Source organism: Micropterus salmoides, unplaced genomic scaffold (genome assembly GCF_014851395.1).
Source record: "Micropterus salmoides isolate LMB-PRFRI ecotype aquatic unplaced genomic scaffold, ASM1485139v1 Ms_hic_scaffold_7, whole genome shotgun sequence".
Classification (NCBI taxonomy): domain Eukaryota; kingdom Metazoa; phylum Chordata; class Actinopteri; order Centrarchiformes; family Centrarchidae; genus Micropterus; species Micropterus salmoides.
The window spans coordinates 363651-383733 of NW_024044459.1; the positions used below are offsets into that span (position 1 = coordinate 363651).

The 20083-nt window shown below is 40.7% G+C and overlaps 1 protein-coding gene across 1 annotated transcript; it reads right to left on the reverse strand.

The window, feature by feature from the left end:
• Positions 1-256: 256 nt before the first annotated feature.
• LOC119891652 (frataxin, mitochondrial-like) lies at positions 257-9573 on the reverse strand. The gene is made up of 6 exons (XM_038703446.1): positions 9373-9573; positions 9200-9256; positions 8952-9043; positions 8753-8873; positions 4477-4574; positions 257-599 (listed from the first exon to the last, which is right to left on the reverse strand). The coding sequence occupies exons 1-6, from the start codon at positions 9571-9573 to the stop codon at positions 461-463; spliced, it is 708 nt and encodes a 235-aa protein (XP_038559374.1). The 3' UTR covers positions 257-460.
• Between the last annotated feature and the right edge of the window lie 10510 nt (positions 9574-20083).

The window sequence follows — 20083 nt, forward strand, 5'->3', positions numbered from 1 at the left end:
AAAAAAATCTACATTAGAAAATTGGGATCAATTGAGATCCAACGTTTGCTAGCTAAGGTCAGTAAAACATTAGACCATTCCTTGTTGTCAGAAACTCATGTATTGTTGGGAGTAAGGCGTTATTATAGAACAAGTTAGATGTTGGCAACAACGTCACTAGCATGCCGACTACAATGGAAACAGGCTTATAGGTTCATCGATTGGACAGTGTGTCACACTGAGGACAGTTTATATGGAGACTGAATTGTACAGTAGGTGTTTTCAAATATTTAATGAGTAAGCGTTGCTATACAGTACAGGTTATACAGCATTATTAGGGAACATATAAGTAACAACAGCTCACACACAGATTATTGTCTTTATATACAACGGCTCTCTTAAGGGCTGATGAGTTACTGTGGGGTCGTGTCTTTGGCTCCTACAGGATCCAGCAGTAGTTACAGTGGCAGGACATTAGCACTCAGGAATAGGGCAGGTCAGAGAGGTCCATGGTTTTATTGAAGATGATGGAAAACTCTTTAGAAAGCAGATGGTGGAGGCTCATACCATCATGAGTGTACACCCAGTGTTTACCTGTCCAGTCGTAGCGCTTCGGTCCACTGCAAAGAGAGAAGCAAGGAAATTAGCTGACATGTCCTTTCAGATTTCTTCAAAAAACAGCAAGGGGAGTTTGTTTTCAGTAGGTGATGTGTGTCATACTGAAGTGTAGAACACGCCTGCAAAAACATCAGAGGCCTGTACCACAAAGCCAGTTCAACATACCCAGGATGCCTGTCTGCTTCACTAACAATCAGGCAAAGCTGCTCATTAACTCGCTAAGTCAACCCAGGGTTTCCCAATTCAGCCAGGTCCACATAAAAGGGGCGGGGTTAGTGTGTCATCATCATCACCCCTAATGCGCCCTTATGTCCCACCACTTTACAACACAAAGTGACGCCCCAATCAGCAAACTTTTGAAATGTTGAACTCTTTGTTCTGCATGAATGGTTATGATTATGACTAGTCGGTCCTTAGCATTAATAAATCAGAGACTGAACACCATGTAGAGCATTTTTCTTGCACAATAATTTAATGAATGAAAACAACCCACAAAAATTAAACAGCTGTTTTGTCCAACTGGAATTTGGTAGGTAGGTTTTTTGTCACAATATAAACAGGTTATAGAGTGAAATTGAGTTTGTAACTCCCTTCTGCTACATCGCAGACAATATACATTAATACAGAAGCAATTAATAAACTATAATCAATTGAGCAGTGCTGAGGATGAATTAGAGTTTAAGAGTCTGATAGTTTGGGGGAACAAGCTGCTCTGCAGTCTGGTGGTGTGGCAGCAGAAACTTCTATATCTCTTCCCAGAATGCAGCAGGGTGAACAGGCTGTGGCTGGGTGGGTGCTGTCCTTTAGTATCCTTTGGGCTCTGTAGGCTCCTCACCTCACCGATATCACTGATGTTCAGGAGATGGTTACCAATGATCTTCTGAACAGTTTGAATCACCCGCTGCAGAGCCTCCGGTCCTGGGCCGTGCACATCCCATGTTAGTGATGTTTCCAGTCAGGATGCTTTCTACAGGAACTTGGCGCGGGAATTTGGCCTTCTTAAGCTTTCTCAAGAAATCCAGTTGTTTCTGAGCTTTCTTCACCAGCGTGGAGATGTGAGACGACCATGTCAGGTTCTCTGTGATGCTGATTCCCAGGAACCTGAAACTGTTCACCTGCTGCACCTCAGCTCCACTGATGTAGACAGGAGTGTGTGTCTTTATCTCCACTCAAGATTATCAATTTCCTCCCGATATAAAGTCTCAGCGTTGTTTGAAATCCGGCCGATGATGGTGGTGTCACCTGCAAACTTCACAACAGAGTTCAAATATTCAACAGAATTAACATTGTATCCTACTAGTGGTAAGCCATGTTACTAGTCTATACTATTTTCTGAAATTATAATGAATACACTTTAATTAGCCCTAATCACACCTCGACCACAGAGGTGTAATATCAGAACATGGCTATATTTGTGTTAAATTGTTGAATCTCAACTAATAAACTGTTTAAATATCTGTAGGCTGACTATCCAAATAAAGTGTAACCTGTCAATATATTAATATTATGCTAACCTTATACTTTATATTCAACCTCCTAACATTCCAACGGCCCGCCAACAGGCGGCAGCTTTGGTACGTGCACACAGCTGATATGTTAACTTCATACTCATATGATCCACCATTTGAAAGCCAGTAAAAGTGACGCGACTCACCTATGAAGCCTCACAGTAACTTAATCCACCGATTGATTATATTCCAACAAAAACATTACGTTGTCAAGGGTCCAGACGATCCAATCCAGTAAAAACATTTAGTCCAAAACACATTATTCCATCAGTAAATCCCCAGGGACTGCTGCCGCATCGCTTCATATTCGCCGGCAGACGTGGTTCGTTTGTCATTATAACCGTAATAACGCTGATTTGAATGTAAACAACTACGATAGTTTGTATTCAAATTAGCCGCTGAACTCTGACCTTTCGAGTGACACCAAATCCGACCCAGTAGGAGCTCACAGCTCCCTTTCAGAGCCTACAACAGCCAACAAGAGCCCGCGCTGTATAGAAGGGCCAGCCACTGTTATTTTGTGGGTAGGCTGAGCCAATTGCAAGCAATTGTGCCGATGACTGGCACTTCCTGTAGCCAATAAAATTCTGAAAATAACGATATTCAGCTTTAAGTAGGAAGTTCATATTCTACCAGCAAAAAAACACGTCTGCGTCGAGCTCCCGGCTAATACAGAGCGATGCAGCAGCTGCCGCCAAGGGGCGGAGCTGTTTTAGATAAAATACGCCAAGACAGACACTCAGAAAAACCTGTGTCAAATAGTCATTTTTCATGGTATTGGTATGAAATTTAAACTAGGACTAGGTAGGCCCTACAGAGTTTTACAGCTAATAAGTCCCAGCTGTAGTTGTCTGCATGCATTTGTTAGCAAGCATTTTCAAGCAGAAATGAAAAATATATTAGTTTTAGTGTGTTTAAACTTCTATTAATCAATTCCAGTAGCACTTACAATCATTTTGGGTTAGATATTCCAGAGGGTTATCTTTCAGAGAAGCCCAAAACCATGCATATACTCCAAATGGTTCAAGAACTACATTCATTTAACTTTGGATATGCCTTGAATAGGCGTTTTATATAAATTTTAGAGTTAAGAGGTTAACTGATTTCTTTTCTTTTGTTGCTGTTTTATGATCGCGAGTCTCCGCAGGGTGTTTTATTTTGAATATTGACTGGATTCTCCGTTCTGTGTCTGACTTCCTGCCTGGTACGATCTGCTCTGTGCCATTTGACGCGCCTTCCTATTCTCTGCGGAGCGGAGTGGAGAGCTGCTTCTGGGATGCACTGCGGCTGCTTCTGGTGGACTCACAAGCATCAACTAGAATGGCCGTGATTAGCTCCAAACATTCATGATCATTCTTGCTAACACTCCTCCCGGCTCACAGCAGTATGTTTAATAATGGAGGCTACGCTGCTGACAGACTTGATTGTATTTATTTCTGAAACAGTGTAGCAGTTCTAGTGAACGGTCCTCTCATTTCTCCCTACTTCATCTATTCTAAATATTCTTAACAACACTTACAGCAGCTAACACTGCCCATAGCTAAATTAGATTCCCCCCCAAAGCTTATGCCATGTTTATCAGTGGAAGAGTGCTAATGTTAACAAGCGGTTAAACTATAATGTTTAACGTATTCTAAATATACCTGCGAGCCACTTGTCTGTAGTTACAGTCGTTAGAATCGCGGTCAAAGCCTGAATCTCAACCCCGGCTTCAATTCAACATTTACTGAGAACTCACCTCATCACCTGCCTAGATAACAAAAGGTGGGCACTACATGACCGGACTCTGTAATATAAGGAACAAAGCAACCTAAAATTATAATGAACTAATTCATATTAAACTGAACTTGAACACTAAAATATATGCTGATAATGTTCAGCCTCACATAAAAATAATAATTAAACCATTTTTAACACCTGTGACAGGCTGTGTGAAATGAACTCTGGAGCAAATAAAATTCTGAAAACGTTACTGTTAGATTACAACCAGCACGAGGCTTCAGAGCCTCACTTAGTCTTTGTAGGATGATGTTGGTGTACAAAGCATCACTGCATCACAGAGAAAGTAGAAAACAGTGTGTGGGATCTCCTACGGATGGTGATGTCATTTTCCAAGAGAGCTGATTGGTCAGGTCTTTTACAGCGTTGATCTCTTATCGAACATAACCTGCAGCAGGTTAGCCGTTCAGCATCACTTACCATGGCGATGTACCCCAGTAAGAAGTGAACCACCATCGTAGGACTGAAAACCCAAGGTCACACCTGATGTTACCTCTCTGATCTCACATCCTGTTTCGTAGTACAGGCCCCTGGTTCATGGGATCTGTACCTCAGTACTAGTATGAGATGTGTTACGAATCTCCGGCCTTACCTTGTGGGCGAAGAAAGCCAGATCTGCTTGTTTGGAGTCTGTTTGTTGATGACGTAGGTGCCGTGGTCCCTGCCCACCTTCACTGTCAACACACCGCTCTGTACAAATACCAAAGACAGAACACACACACACATTATTGTGACTCATGAAATGTAATAAACCATTTCAACCACAACTCAAAATGAAACTACAATAAACGGATGTTACAAATGCATTAATCTCAGGCTTCCCACAATGCTCTGATTTCACCTGCCTTGCCTACCGGCTCTTTTTCAACAAACACTACTGGATGCGGCACAGACAGGGTGCAAAACTGTTTTGGTAGCCGGTCAGAAGACTGCAGTCAACCCTCTAATAGGGTTGGGCGATGTCTTACAATCACAATGCCTGCTCTACGTCGTGATGTCTGTACGCCCAACCCTACCCTCTAATCAACGTAGGTTACACATTGTTGGTAAATTCTTGTTGACTCAGTAATAAACTGCCATTTCAGAGTTGGATCTGTTTGGGTTTCATTTGCATTTTAATATAACATGCGCAGGTCAGCGGCACCGGAACATATGTTGTTCAAGTCAGCTGCTAGCCAAAAAGCTAAAAGGAAGAATCGAGAACGGTGTTCTTTCCACAGCAACGAACATTGTCTTCCGTTGTAAACTTTGTGTGACCAGCAGCAAGCTTTCAACCGCAAACAATTTTGTACTGAAGCGTCTGCTAAAGCGGCACAGCAGTGTGAAAAGAAGCTCCGGCTGGTGCTGCCAGTGATGCTCCACGTGGCAGGGGAGAGTGGTGTTCAGTTGCAAAGCCCTGAATACTTACTCTTATAAAGGAAGTTTTTCCTTGCCTCTGTCTCCTAGTGCTGCTCTTGGTGGGAACTGTTGGGCTTCTGTAAATAGCATCACAGAGTACGGTCTAGACCTGCTCTTTTATGAAAAGCGCTGTGAGATAACTGTTGTTTTGATTTGGTGCTATATAAATAAAACTGAATTGAATTGAATAAATGCATATGCAGAAGGTAACGTTACGCCTCAAAAGTTCAATTTGTTTGCAAGACGACCAGCCCAGTTCGTGGTAGATTTTTCGCGGCTGTGGTGGCGTAGTCAGATTATCCGTTAAAAAAGAATGAAAAACATGTTTGGTCAAGCTTTGTGAAAAAGGATGCACGCTGCCCATGTGAGAGTAGCGCTGTCAGACACACTTATACCCTGAATTCAGCAGCATGTGGAGGCTGTCGAGTAATAACCTGTTTCATTCACAATACATACAATTGTCCCTTATCAGACAGTATTATAACAGCCTGTTTTATCATCCTACCATTGCAATAACCTACATTTACTGTGTCCACATAAATAATTGCACATGAATTTGAATATATAGCATCTTCATGATACAATTTGTAATCTTTTCTCATTGAATTGTTGAAGTTATATTCACCACCACATGATTACGCACTTTCTGATGACTAAAAGGTGCTTAAATTGTAAAACACAGAATTCTGAAAGATTTTACGTGGAAGAGCAATGGAGAAGTTGACAAATATTAACAGGCAAAAAGCAATGCGTTGCGATGATGTCCGAAACATGGCCACGCCGCGACTCTGGTACTTTCGGGGGTCGTTCAGCCGCCCTGATAAAAATCCTAGGGGAAACACTGTAGCCTATATCCAGTGCCTCTAGAGCCGGCATCCTCTGGTCTGAGAGCCAGCAGTGTTTTCAGTTTGGCTGCTTGTTGACTCCTCAGGTTCATTATTGTTCCAGTAAAGTGGATTCATTTCTAAAATGCGCTGCTGAACAGGTCACTTTCAAGGATGGGGTGGGGTGTTGAAAGTAATAGCAACATAACGAGTAACGTGACTATTTACTTTTAAGACCCAGTAATAGATAAAGTAATATTAATACTTTTTAAAGGAGTAATAAGTAAGTCATTCAAATTTCTGAGTAATTTGCCCAACACTGCTGCTAGATATGTCGTATAAACTGATTTGCCGCCAAGACAGAGTGCTGCTTTCTGCCCCCTGGCTGAGCGCGCATGTCTGTGATGACGTTGCACAGAAACCAGTCTACAGATTTCACATTTTGGAAAACATTTGCTTTTTTGGATGACAATGTTACACGATGTTGCCGACCTCAGCCAGAAGGCTGCACAGCTTAAGAGCAAGAAGAACGTGCAGCTTCTTCCCAAAGGCTGCGAGGCTGGTTTACAGCTCATCTGTGCTGTGACTGCAGGGTTAGGGTTATTTAGATGATTTTATATAGGGTTTATCTCAGATCGTTATTTATTCTGTACAATGCTGGACCTGGGAAACGAATTTCATTCCTTCCTGTTTTACACGGTTGAATGACAATAAGCAAACTGAGCTAACTATGTGGATTCTGTTGTTTATGATGGACACTGTTGGCTATGTTTTTTTTTCCAGATGGCTGTTGAATTGTAGGCCCATTTACCTATCCATGTTGTATTTAAGACCGTTGTCATGCTGACTGTGTAACTGATGTCCCAAAATGTACCATTTTGTCCTTACAAGCACTTCATTCTTACACTGTTGTTCACCTTGAGTGCGCAATATTCAGTAATTTATGCATTTTATATTCTTGTATGTATGTCTGCCCCCATGTCTTGCTGCTCACTTCTGTGTGTTCAGCACAGAGCCCAAGTCAGGTACTTAGCCCATCTTAGCATAAAAACTGGAAGCAGGGAGCAACAGCTAGCCTGGCTCTGTCCAAAGTTTCCAAAACCCCCAGGCTCACCAATGAACACGCTGGTCATGTTACTACAGAGCATGCAATTATTATTATATAGTGAAATAGAGTTTGGAACTCCCTTATGCTACGTAGCAGAAATTATACATTAACATAGAATAGGGCTGAACGATTTTGGAAAATAGTCTAAATGTGATGTTTTTTTAACCAATATTGCGATTTAATGTGCGATTCATTTTTAAGCTCTTTACCTTCTGTATTATTCAAAACGGACAGGCAGCAAATCAGTGTATAGTCTGACCAACACAACATTAGATAGATTAAACATAAGCTGTCAAACTTCTGCAGCTGGCCCCACCGGCTTATTAAATGCATTCTGGACATAAAAAAAACTAAACTAAAATGTAATCACAGTTAAAATGATAAAAAATAAAAAAGGTTAACAAAACACTTTACTTTGAAAACAAAACATACTAACAGACTCAAAGATGACGTGCTCTCTCTCCTGCTGACATGATGATGATGAAAAATGTCCACAGAGCAGCGGACACGAGTCGCCTCTATCCTGATGAACAGGTTGCCATGGTAGCGACCTGTCAGTCAGAAGGTAGCCCCGCCCTAAAGCCTCCCCTGCTTCCTGGTCTCTGTTCCTCTAAATGGGACCATAATTTACTAAATGAACATCATGCTGTGTTGAAGAAGACTTGAAACTAGCGACTGAGACCAGAAACTCATCAGGAAAGTGTTTACTGAGGGAATAAATCAGCTGAGAAGTACAAACATTTTACCAATATTTTTAATGGAACTCGCCCCCTGCTGGCCGTTAGAGAGAATGCAGTTTAAGACCCAGCCACATGATTGAGATTAGAAACATAACATTTGACAACCTCTCGTCACGTAACTACAGCTCTGGATTGGACATCAGTGCGCCAAGAGCTGCAAAACAACTGCAGGATGTTGAGTTTTGTTTTTTTAAATACTAATGTTTTTGATTGGGCCAGTGAGTTGCTAGTTCAACTGCCCCACGTTACGTTTTACTGGCCCCGGGCCAAACCCCACAGTTCAACCACCAATTGATGAGTCCGGATCTCAGTCCGTCTTTCTGTATCCCAGTAAGAAAACAAAAAATACTCATTCAAAAGTTGGCCAATGATAAAACATAGTGATGCCCCCTGGCGTTGCAGAAAATCGTGCACCGAATAAAACGTTGGCTTGTAGCTGTCTGCAGAGGCCAAAAAGTCAACAGGTTACTGGAAGAAAGTCCAAATCCAAAATGGCTACGAGCGTCGACCTCATCGAGTTCTCTCCACGCCGCTCCACTCTGACAGTCTGCGAGTGTTTTTCTCAGCGTCAAATGCCAGATGTCAGATATTATCTTTCCCTGTCCTTGCAAAAGTCAATCTAACAGATTAGTTGTTTAATCAATGAGTTGATAAATAGGTCAGTTCATTTTGGTAGCCAAAGAATAGTTCATTATTTGTTTTTTTACAGATTCTCCAATGTAAGGATTGCACCAACTATTCCTTTTTACAGTAAAGGATAAGAGCCACCGTCCTCTCCAGTGAGTGATAATAACTTACAGAGAAGACAACATCGTAGTCGGCTCCAGTGAAAGCTTCATCTGTCAGGTCTTCAAAATATTCCGCCAGAGCATCCAAAGTCTCGTCTGCCAGCTTCTCATACTCTGCTTCCGACAGCTCCCTTTCGGAGGGACAGAGGGACACATCAAGTCTGGGCACTGAGGCCGGCTGCTGCTGGAAGAACAGAGCTGGGGCCTACCTTATCTGCACAGGGCTGGCTTTCTTCAGCCTGGCTGATGTCAGATGGATGTTCTTCCTCCACCTATCTCCATCGGCTCTGCTCTCAAACCACTGACACAGAGAAACGGAGGTCAGAGAAGCTAACTTACTTCCATTAGTCCTTAATGGTAAAGTCTATATGTTTACCAATATTTAGGAGAAGATATTTGTCGGTAAGAAACCCTCAAACTGCCCGGCTTCTGACAGCAGTCTGGAACCGGCACTTACTTTGTTTGGAGGCCGAGAGAAGGGACGGACCCCCGTCAGGTGGGACAAGCTTCTGAGCTGGAATATTAAATACCGTTAGTGTGCGAGGCCAACTTGTGCTAACGTTACGCAGAATGATGTAGCAGTGCGCTGTTCGCTAACGGTCGCTAGTTGGCTCGTATGGACGTGGCTACCTGGTTGGAGAGAGTCCGCACTGTCCGCGCCGTCGCCATGTTGAGCTGTGTGTTCGCAAGGTGACACATGTGCGGACAGAAAGCCGCTGTTCTAGAGAAGAGGAGCATGGTGTGACCATAGACTGTACTGGCGCGGAGCGGCCCTGCGTCTTCTTCCGCTACGTCTGTCTTCTTCTTCTCCTCCTTCTGTGTGTGTAGCATTCATTGTCGCAAACCGACTTGAAAGGTGCACACTGCCACCCTCCGTGTCGGAGCGACTAGCTTCACGGCACTATATCTATAAAATAAAATGTCCAAACCCTGTCCTGTCTGGATTATATAACCTATCAACCCCCGTCTGATTTCCCTCATGTCCTGTTCTGAGCTCAGTAGCGATTTCAACCTCCATTCCTGTCCCTCTCTGAATGATATTTTCTGTACTGCATGAGAATGTGTTCCACACCTTCTACAGCTGGGTCCTCAACTACTTTTGTTCATAGGTCAGAATTTCTCTAAGCAGACACTTAAAGAAGTCACCAGATAAATGTTTTACTTCATTAGAAAATGCCAAGGAGGCTGTTCACTGTGGAGTGATCACAGAGAACCTGACATGGTCATCTCACATCTCCACACTGGTGAAGGAAGCTCAGAAACTGCTGAGGGCTAAATTCCTGTTCCAAGTTTTCCTTTCCTTTATATCGTTTTTTTTTAATATAACATTTGTTTTTGTAAGATGATCTGAACTACAGATTAATCTTGATATGTAAGTCTTATGATTATTGGATCTACCTTGTACCCAGTCAGTTAACTTTAATAGCCTAAATGGAATTATGTAAATGCTCTGTATTTGTATAGCACCTTTCTAGTCTCCTGAGTACTTAAAGCACATTTACGTTACATCACATTTGAGAATCACAACAGAAACTAACATTCACACACATTCGTATGCCGATGGCACAGCCATCAGGGGCAATTTTGGGTTCAGTACAGTGGCGGTCAGTCATTTAAACGTTTCCATGCGTGCATTTAATATTGTTGGACATTTATGCAGCAAAACAAAAGCAAATTGTTAAAAACTTGATATGTCAGACAGAGGAAACCCTGCAGAGAGAACAGAATTCAACTTTTAGCGTCTGAAATGTTTAGATGCTCTAATGGAGCTCAGAATTGATCAGGAAGACGGCTGCTTTACTCCAAATAGTGTGTCTGTATGAATCTGGACTGTGTGAGACCGTTTGGATGTGTAGAAGAACACAGCATATTATTTAACATTAGATTAGTATTGGAGGGCAGTTGGGTGGAGTATATGGGCGCCAGTTCTGGTGGGCTGGTCTGGAAAGTCCAGGGAAATGTTTTACTCCCAGTCCGTCCCTGGTTCAGTATCTTGCCTAAAGACACTTTGACATGCAGCCTGGAGGAGCTGGGGATTGAAACACTGATCTTCCGATTAGTGGGCAACCCGCTCTACCCAAATTATGTTTGGTTAATGAAGGTTTTACAGCCATTAGAAGAAAAACATGACTACCTCTATGAGAAGAATCACCAAGTATTTTATAACCCAAAGTAAATCTTCAAATATTACAAGAGAGGAGATAGTGAGCAAAATAATGACATTGGATTATTTGGTTCAAATATATTTACCATGGATCAAAAACATGTTAGATTGGACATATGCATTCCAGAGTTGACAAAAAAATTGTTAACAGAAAAGCAGCAGGTTAGCAGTTTGGAGAGCAGAACTAACAGCAATAGCCTATTCATCTGTCTTCAGTGGGTAAAGGAGGTTAAACTACATAAAGTTGAGATGTTTGCAGTGTCTGTCAAAGTGAGAAGTAATAGAAGAAAAACAGAAGATGAAGTTATTTCACTGCTACTTTATACACAATAATAAAGTCAGTGTCAGATAAATGTGAGAATTGTAACTGTAAGGAGTGATGGGTTGGAGGAGGTTCAGTATAGAAAGGTATCAAAGGTCTGATTTACAATGATAGGTTCAAGGGGGTTTCAATAAATATCTAACTAGCTTCATTTCCAGAATATATCTTCTTTATAATGCAAGTTTTGTTTTTGAAGTCATAATGTTAGTCATTCCAATATAGGTGGGAGCACTTTTAACATTAGTTTGTAGTCTGCCTGTAAAACTTAAGAAGCAGAAGAAGAAGAAGCTTGATAACATATGATATGTGTATGTATGGAGACTTAACCTAGAGGGTTAATAGGAAAAACTGACAACTGTGGGAACTGGACTACAATTTTTTGTTTTGCGGGGGTCTGTAGTATAAGAAACCTTACAAGATTAAAAAAGAAATAAATACTAGAAGCCTGGACAGACAGACTTCATTGATCATTAGGTGGTTTTCTCCACACACAGCAGCACACTACTTGCCCCAGAATTCTTTAATACTGCAACAAAGTTTAAGTTTCAAACCAACAAAGGCTACTGCTCAAGGAGTGACCGCAAACCCGCCTTTTATGGTCCCATATTAATTATTATTAATCATGTCGTAATGACATGACATTCATGCAGTGCGCAGTGTAGTTCGTTTGGAAAATGTGTTTATTTTAGCCCGTTTCTCTTATTAATGTAAATAATAATTTCAATGAAAATACATTTGTGATTAAAAATAATGGTTGTAGGTAAATGAATTAGTGACCCCCACAGATGCAGGATTTTACCACTTCAATAAGAGCTCAGACCCTCCTTATGGACTGTAACCAGAACCCTGCTGGACTATGTGGACTACAGCTTGTGGACTATCAAACGAATGGACACACATGCAATACAACATGTACAACTGTATCGATAATTCAACAGTATCAAATTTGTAATTTCATGTCTTGGGCCATTATTTTCACCATCTCTCTGAACACATAGTTGGAAAAGCTAGAGCAGATAATAAGTAACCAACACCCAAAGATCAGTCTACTGGGGAGGAACTACAACCTTTAGATCAGGGGAAAGTAATTTGGCTGGTTATGATGCTGTCAACAGTGATTGACATTTATGGCACAGCATGTTTTGGGCATCACCCCTAAGCCTTAACGGCAGGAAAACCCTGTTAATATGACCTCAGAATTATTGTAGATACGACTGTTCATGTTTGTCTTTACTAATTACAAATCTCCCTACGGAGACAAATAAAGAGAGACAAAGAGATTGGTCTCTTTATTTTACAGCTTTTGACATTAATATAAAGAAAAATGAGAAACCACCTTCCTTCTGAGCTGCACTTTATTTTAACATTAAAATCCAAAATGAAACGTCTCTCATTAGCTTAAAAGGACTAGTGTGCATCACAAATTAGCTTTACTGACCTCAGCTCCTCCAGTCACCACCATCCTTTCTTTTCCTAACAACCACTTTTTCAGACCCACCTGAAATCTGAAATATAATTTCGGATGAAGCAGTCTGTGCAGGACAGAGCTGTAGGCTACGCCAGTTTATACCTGATGTTCTCAACATTGGACTAGTAGGCAGTAATAAAATCCAGCTACCAGTTACTTCCTAGTAATTAAGCTAATGTTAAGTTACATAGCAGCAAAAGACGCAGCCTGCTGTCTAACGTTAAGCTTTCCTGCTCAGCTGCGCAGTCTGAAGGGGAGGGGAGATGTTTTTTCAGCAGCTTAGGAAACAACAGACTTGACCCTTCTCTTGGCCTTGAGAAGCTGACAACAATGTAACCGACTTAGTACATTTCCTGGCAGAATATTTCCCTCCGCTCGCGGTCAATCAAACACTCGCTACGCACCTCCTGATTTGGAGTTACGTTGCTGTTATAACAGCACCTGTCACGTAGATGTTCTTTGAAGAATGAGGAAGCGAGTGTGACTGAAAGTTAGTAGCACATGGATGTAATAATGATTGCGGTAAACTTTAGCAGCAGTAGTCACAATTTAGTAGCACCTAACAGGGGAAACACTGCATTCTACACATAACAGACTGACCTAAGCTATTGTTGTCAACGACTTAGCAAGCCTAACGTTATTTTTTAATAACAAATGTTCCAACATTTGTTTATATTTTACAGATGCCGAAAAATCACAAACGGGCTGAAGCCAAAAGAAAAATGTGGACTTTCAGGAAGAAGGATGCTGTGTTAAGTGATACAAAGTAAATGTATCCTGAAACATTATTCTCATGTTTCCATACAAAGCACCTTTTAGAAACATATTTGAGTGGATGATACATGGTTTTGGACTTACATTTCATTCTTTCTCACTAAAAACACAACTATTCCCCGTAATTATTAAAGCCTATAGTATCCTTTAAGATCCTTTACTCAAGTAATGAGTGTTGCATAGTTTGCCCACCAGAGTACGCTCTGCAGCTAGGGATTAAGATTCAGAGGGCTGTGATACGATTATAAAACAATTATCGATCTTGATGCATAATTTTTTTCTAAATAGAATCTCTGGATAATTACAAAATATTTGATTTGCGCATTAAAAGCCTAAAGAAACGTCTCCTAATTAGCTTAAAAGGACTAGTTTGCATCCCTAATTTACTTCATTAACCTCAGCTCCATGGTCCCTCATTTCATTAACAACCAGGTGTCAGACTCCTCAGAAAACACAGGATGTACAGTACAGCTTGTACCTGATGTTCTCAACCCTTGACAAGTAGGTAAGTAAGTTAGTAATGACATACAGCTGAGCTAATTAATATTACTTCGTTACTCATTAAGCTAACGTTACATAGCAGCCAAAAACGTCGTACAGGGGAGATGTTAGCTAGAGCAGCAGCTGGGCAAACAACAGACTTTTATTAACGGACACACTGTGACCTACGCTGCAAGTTTACCACCAGACAAACTTCCTGCTAATATTTGCCTCCACTAACTTTCATCATAACCATCATGTTCTGCCGCTCGCTCTCTCTCACTTGCTTGGCCTGACACTCAGGTGTGATGGAAATTTGATATTTTACTGTGTTTATTGTTTCACCCTGCATGCTTCATTAGTATCATTTTATTTTGTTACAGCTAGGTGAAGGTTCCCATGGGAAAGATGCTCCTTAGAGACTTTTCTTATCTGACTGTCCTTGATAGGCCTTCATCTCAGGACAGCTGGTCCCTACTCCCTTCCTCCCTAACATAGCTGAGTAATATAAAGTCACCTGTTTCTTCACTGGCTCTTTGTCTTACACTCCACAGACTGGTTGCACTCTGTATGTCTGTCTGACCCTTTGCAAAGAATAAAACCCTTAAAGACATCTGGATTGGACTCTTTATTTCAGAAGACTCACTAAAGACATATTTCCACATATTACACAGGATCCACAGAGAGCTGCCAAGCGTCACCGCGCTCGCACAGTGTGCGAGTTAAAATCATCATTTGCACATTGATATTAATAATTGTGTGACATTTTAGTGGGGTGGTTATTCATTTTGCAGCGGTGGTGTGCTACACTGGTCTCTGCATGCCACAGACGGTCCGAGCACTGCACTTCTGCGAGTTTTGTCTTTTGTCAACAATTTAAACAACAACATCTGAATAATCGATTTTTTGACATTTGTTAATCGAGCCAGAATCTTCCACGTCTGCATCTTGATGCATCTAAGAATTGATTTTTTCTCCCATCCCTATATGCAGCTCCCCTGTTCAAAACACTGCAGCACCACAGATCAGTCAGCTGACCAGAATCTGTTGGAACATGTAGAACGAACAACAGAGGAGCGTATGTGATCACAGGGGTCGATTCTTTGATCCTCGCTTGAAACGGAAGTTGTTCCGCTCTGCCATCTTGCAGGCCGTCCAAAGCTCTTATTTGTGCTCCGAAGATCGAGGAGCAATCTCTGAGGAGCATCAGGACAGATAACATTCTTATAGTCTTATATTTGATTTGTTTTACGATTCACTGTCTAGTTACAATCTGTCTTCATTGTAGGTCTGAACAACCTAAGACCCACTCATAACGTTATACATTTATTAGAAAGATTACATTTTTTTACTTTATTTCTCCCCCTTCAACTTTTACTATGGAGACAATCAAAGTCAGATAGAGTCTGTCAGCAAGAAACACGTTTTACATAATTTATCGTCATTTCTATTCAGTCACATGTGAAGCTGCTCATTCCTGTGTTTAGTCTAAATAGACGACAATAAAACTTAGTAAAAGCGTAGCCTAAGGAGTTGGACAAAGTCACTAAACTGCACTAAAGTCTCTCATGAAGCAAGCAAAGAAAAATAAAGCCTGCACATCCAGCCATCTCACCTACTGCATTTGATGGAAGCAGCCGATCAAAGTATGAATGAAAGCTGCTGTGGTAAAAAAAAAAAAATTGTTGAATTGATATGATAAAATGCAGTGTTCGCTCGTTGACGAGTGATGCAACTTGCATAAATAAAATGTAGCCTATGCTGTAGTGTTAAAGGATATTAGAAGAGAAATCCTAAAACTGAGTGGACTTTGATATGAGTTACATCATTTCAATTTCTCTGACACATTATAGACTAATAAATCCCAAGACACCATGATCATATTCTGGGTTATTCAATAACGAATTTACAATCAGAATCAACAAATCTAAATGCAGATAATATCAGCATTGTACCAGTAGAAATGATCCTGTGCCTCTGAGCAGGATATGAGTAACCTCTAATTATTCATGTGCAGGTGTTTGTTAAACAGGAAACCTGCTGCTGTGCACTGAGAGACTTTATTAGTACCAACACAGCGTGCAGACACAAACTCCATCAAAAGTCTCGACAGCTGTTAGAGCCGACTGACAGCTGATCCGGCTGTGATCAGCCGCCGCCGTCATCAGAAACGGATGTCGCTTTAGTGATGCTTCGGAGGAAAGGAAGTCTCATGTCTCTAAAAACACATGTCCTCGTCCCTTCTCTCCTGGCTTGGTTTCCTTGCGTCTCTCCATGCATCCCTGGTGGGCGGGACTAAGACGCAAGTAAAAGACGCAAGTGAGGGAAACGTGGATGCAGTTAAGAGACTTGAGAAGCAGCACTGTAGCGACACATCCCCACTCATGAACACACATTCACTACTTAGGATACATTTGTGTACAGATGGTGAAATAATATAGGCAGTAGGCCTATGTAACCAATTTATACCATTTAATGTACGTGACTGCCAGACAATGCTTAATAGTTTTTTAAGAGCACACCCTTATAACAAATTTACACATACAGTTAAAACAATGGCTGTCCATCTGTGCTCTGTCTGTTTGCCTGCTGTGTGTCACTATTTTCTTCCTACCTCTACCACCCTCCTCCCTGTCTCTCCTACAGTAGCATCCTTCCTCACAGCACTGGAACTAGAAGACCAGGGGTCTCTGGCTGTACTGATTTCAGCAACATCCTAGGTTATGAACGCAGTTTAGGATGTAAACATTGCATACAAATGTTTTCTCACACACTGCTCTCAACATTGGAATACACATGAATAAAAACAAGTAAGTCTGGTAAATTCAGATTATGTTGCACTCTCCATATAATAATAATAATGAGGTGTTTAATTGGTGGTGACTGGAGGTGTTGACTTTCTCCATCAGCAGTGGGCTGTGTTTTATAAAGTGGCTGAAATGACACAGATGACACAAATGACATAGCCTGTTAATAAGGAAGCCTATCTAAACCAAAACCAAGTTCTACCCAGTTACATCTGTGCCAGGGTGTTCACAGTTCCTTTACCTGGTCCGTGCTTATAAGATATCCACTTTGAGATTTTATATTCATAGGTAGCTGCTTATTGGAAGCAGGTTATGGTGTAATAATTATAGCGGCTGGTGCTGAAAAAGATCTCAGTCATATCAGCAAAAGTTACTCACATAATCACTTCCTCTTAAGTGATTGTGCCTACAAAATAAAAGCGCGAGAACCAATTGAAAATGTTGTAGAAACACTTTGCCCAAAACACTGAACTAACTTCAGAACTAAATCAAATTGTGTCAAATTTGTCATTAGCATTGAGAAAAGGTACAGACAAAGGTTTGACTCAAGATGTTACCAGTGACATTCTTACAGACCCAGAAGCTTTGAAACAATTCTGCATTTTGATGAAGGCTGCAAATTCCTCAGACCTATCAGAGGAACGCCTCCATTTTGGCAATCAGCACAGAAAGATTTGTTTTCAATAATAAGGCAACTTGGTATTCCTACATGGTTCTGTTCATTTAGCTCTGCTGAAATGTTGAATGCTATGCTTAGGCAAGAACAGAAGGAGGTGAAATTGGAAGACCTTTATTGGGCTGAAAAATGTGCATTATTAAAGCGTAATCCAGTAAATGCGGCCAGAATGTTTGACTTCCAATGGCAATGCTTTTAAAAGATCTTCTACAAAGCCCAGCAGCACCAATTGGCAAGATCACAGATTACTTTTATAAAGTTGAATTTCAGATGGGTTGATGAAGCTCCAAAAGTAGACAAAGACTCTGATGCAAACGTTGCACAGTTTTGTGATAAATATGTCACGTGTGAAATGCGTACTGATCCAGAACTGCAAAAACAAAGTGAATAACAAGCTAAAACCTGTGATAAGAAAAATGCAAAGAAGAATAAATGAGCAATAAATTGCAGATTCAACTTTCCGAGACCAGTCTCAGAACGTCCATTTGTCACCAGACCATGTATTTCTACAGAATTTAAAGGACACCAAGATACTGACTCTTAAAAAAGTGAACAGAGAAATTTTGAAAAAGATTCAGACATGGACCTTGTTGGTATGAAAACTGCTTACAAAAGGACAAGCATTGTTTATTGGAGATGCATATTCATGTGTGGTGTACATTATTTCATATTCCCTGAACGTGAAATGGGACTGCTACTTGATCAGGCTCAAAAGGAGGTCATGAATGGAAATTTACAAGCTAAAGAGTCAATGAAAAAAACTGACACAGTCTTCTTGCAAAGCTGACAAGTTTCAGCACAAGAATGTTGTTACAAATTAACTGGCCTACCACTTAAACATTGTTCATGTGGAACCCAGTTCATACTAACTGGTGAGCATCCCGCCAGAATGAGTTTACCCTTAAGTCAACTTAAACAACAACATGGCAGCAATCAGACTGATGGTAAGCATTTATGGATGAAAAATGTGGTGGACTGATACAGAAACAGAGCTGATACACAACCGTTTATAACCATGTGCCTTGCAACATTTTCCTCACGGAGTACAGAGTACTTGCAACTTCACAAATCCCCAAAGGTGAAGTAAGGTGATTCAATAGAAAAATAACTTTGGTTTTATTATCAAAAGAACTAATGAAGAGAATCCTGCTGTGGTCCGCTATGTTACTCTGTTTCCGATGAAACACTGTGAAGCCTGCCATCGCAACATTCTTGAACTATTTCTGCCCCATTATTTGGAATGCCATCTGAAACCTGCTCCATTTGAAACATAGAAAGACTTTTATGAGCATGGTGCAGTGCACAATGAGAACAACACACTGGAAAATGTCAAATCTATAGTGGATAGAAATCGGTCTCAATTTGAGAAAGAAGCTAACAAATTAGATGAAGCTGAAAAGATGGTACAAGGCAATAATGAACTGGAAGATGCATGGGCACAGATATGTCCACAAACAGAACTAGAAAGACTAGAATGCCAAAGATTGAGAAAAGACACAAATGAAACAAATGATGAACAAATAAGTCAGTTTACACAATACAGAACACAAATGGCAAGAGCAGATGCTTTGGCGTTGTTACGATCTTGGAATAAGGAAGAGTCTGCAGTTTTCTATAAAATTCAACACTGGTGTTTGCAGAAAGTCAACGGTGAAAATCCTCAGCCCTTAAAAGTACTCATAACAGGTAGAGCAGGAACAGGTAAAAGCCGTTTGATAAAGGCCATTTATTATGTGTCAACTAGAATTCTTAAAAGACTTCATTCAGATCAACCAGATGCACCTACTGTAGTACTAACAGCCCCAACAGGTGTGGCTGCCTACAACATACACGCAAGTGCTATACATAATACATTCTCAATAGGAGCAGATCTGTCCAATCAAAGAAAAAAATTAACTCCTTACGTGCAAAAGTAGGAAACCTAGAAATTTAGCATACATACATGGCAGATTAAGACAAATCAAGCAACCAGGTCACAACACTGCATTTGCCAAAGTGTGTATTATTGCAGTTTGAGACTTTTATCAGTTGAAGGTTGAAACTGCCCCAGTTAAAGGTTCTGCTTTGTACAGTGACTTCAAGTACATCAACCTATGGGAGGATGAATTTCAAATAGCTGAGCTCACTCAAATGATCAGACAAAAGGATTCAGACTAACATGATCTTAGCTGTGAAACAGGAGAAGACAACGATGCAATACACATTTTTGCTACAAATAATGAGTGTAACTGTCTCAAAGTCATGTTTAATTGAAATGTCTATTTTGTATATTTGTATCTGCAAGTTCATGAATATTTCAGTTCATACAGCCATTTAAAAGTAGGAAAAACATGTGAAGATGTTAAAAGGGGTAACATTCACAAAAATGTCTTTAATTTAAATACTGTTAAAAATGTTGTGCTTTTATGTAAGGTTTATTTCAACGAACAGCAGAGAGTAATGGGAAATGGGTCACATGAACAGAGTTAAGATAAGGGCATAACCATGGCATTATGGGTAAGAGATAATGTGGAGGCAGAGCAGAGCATGCAGAGGAACAAAATAAAGCCTCAAAATAACCGTATTCTGCACTTGGTTCAAGAGGCGCACACGGTAATTGCCTTTCATTTGTTTACCTTTGTGTATGTTACTTGTTGGTGTACTTTACATG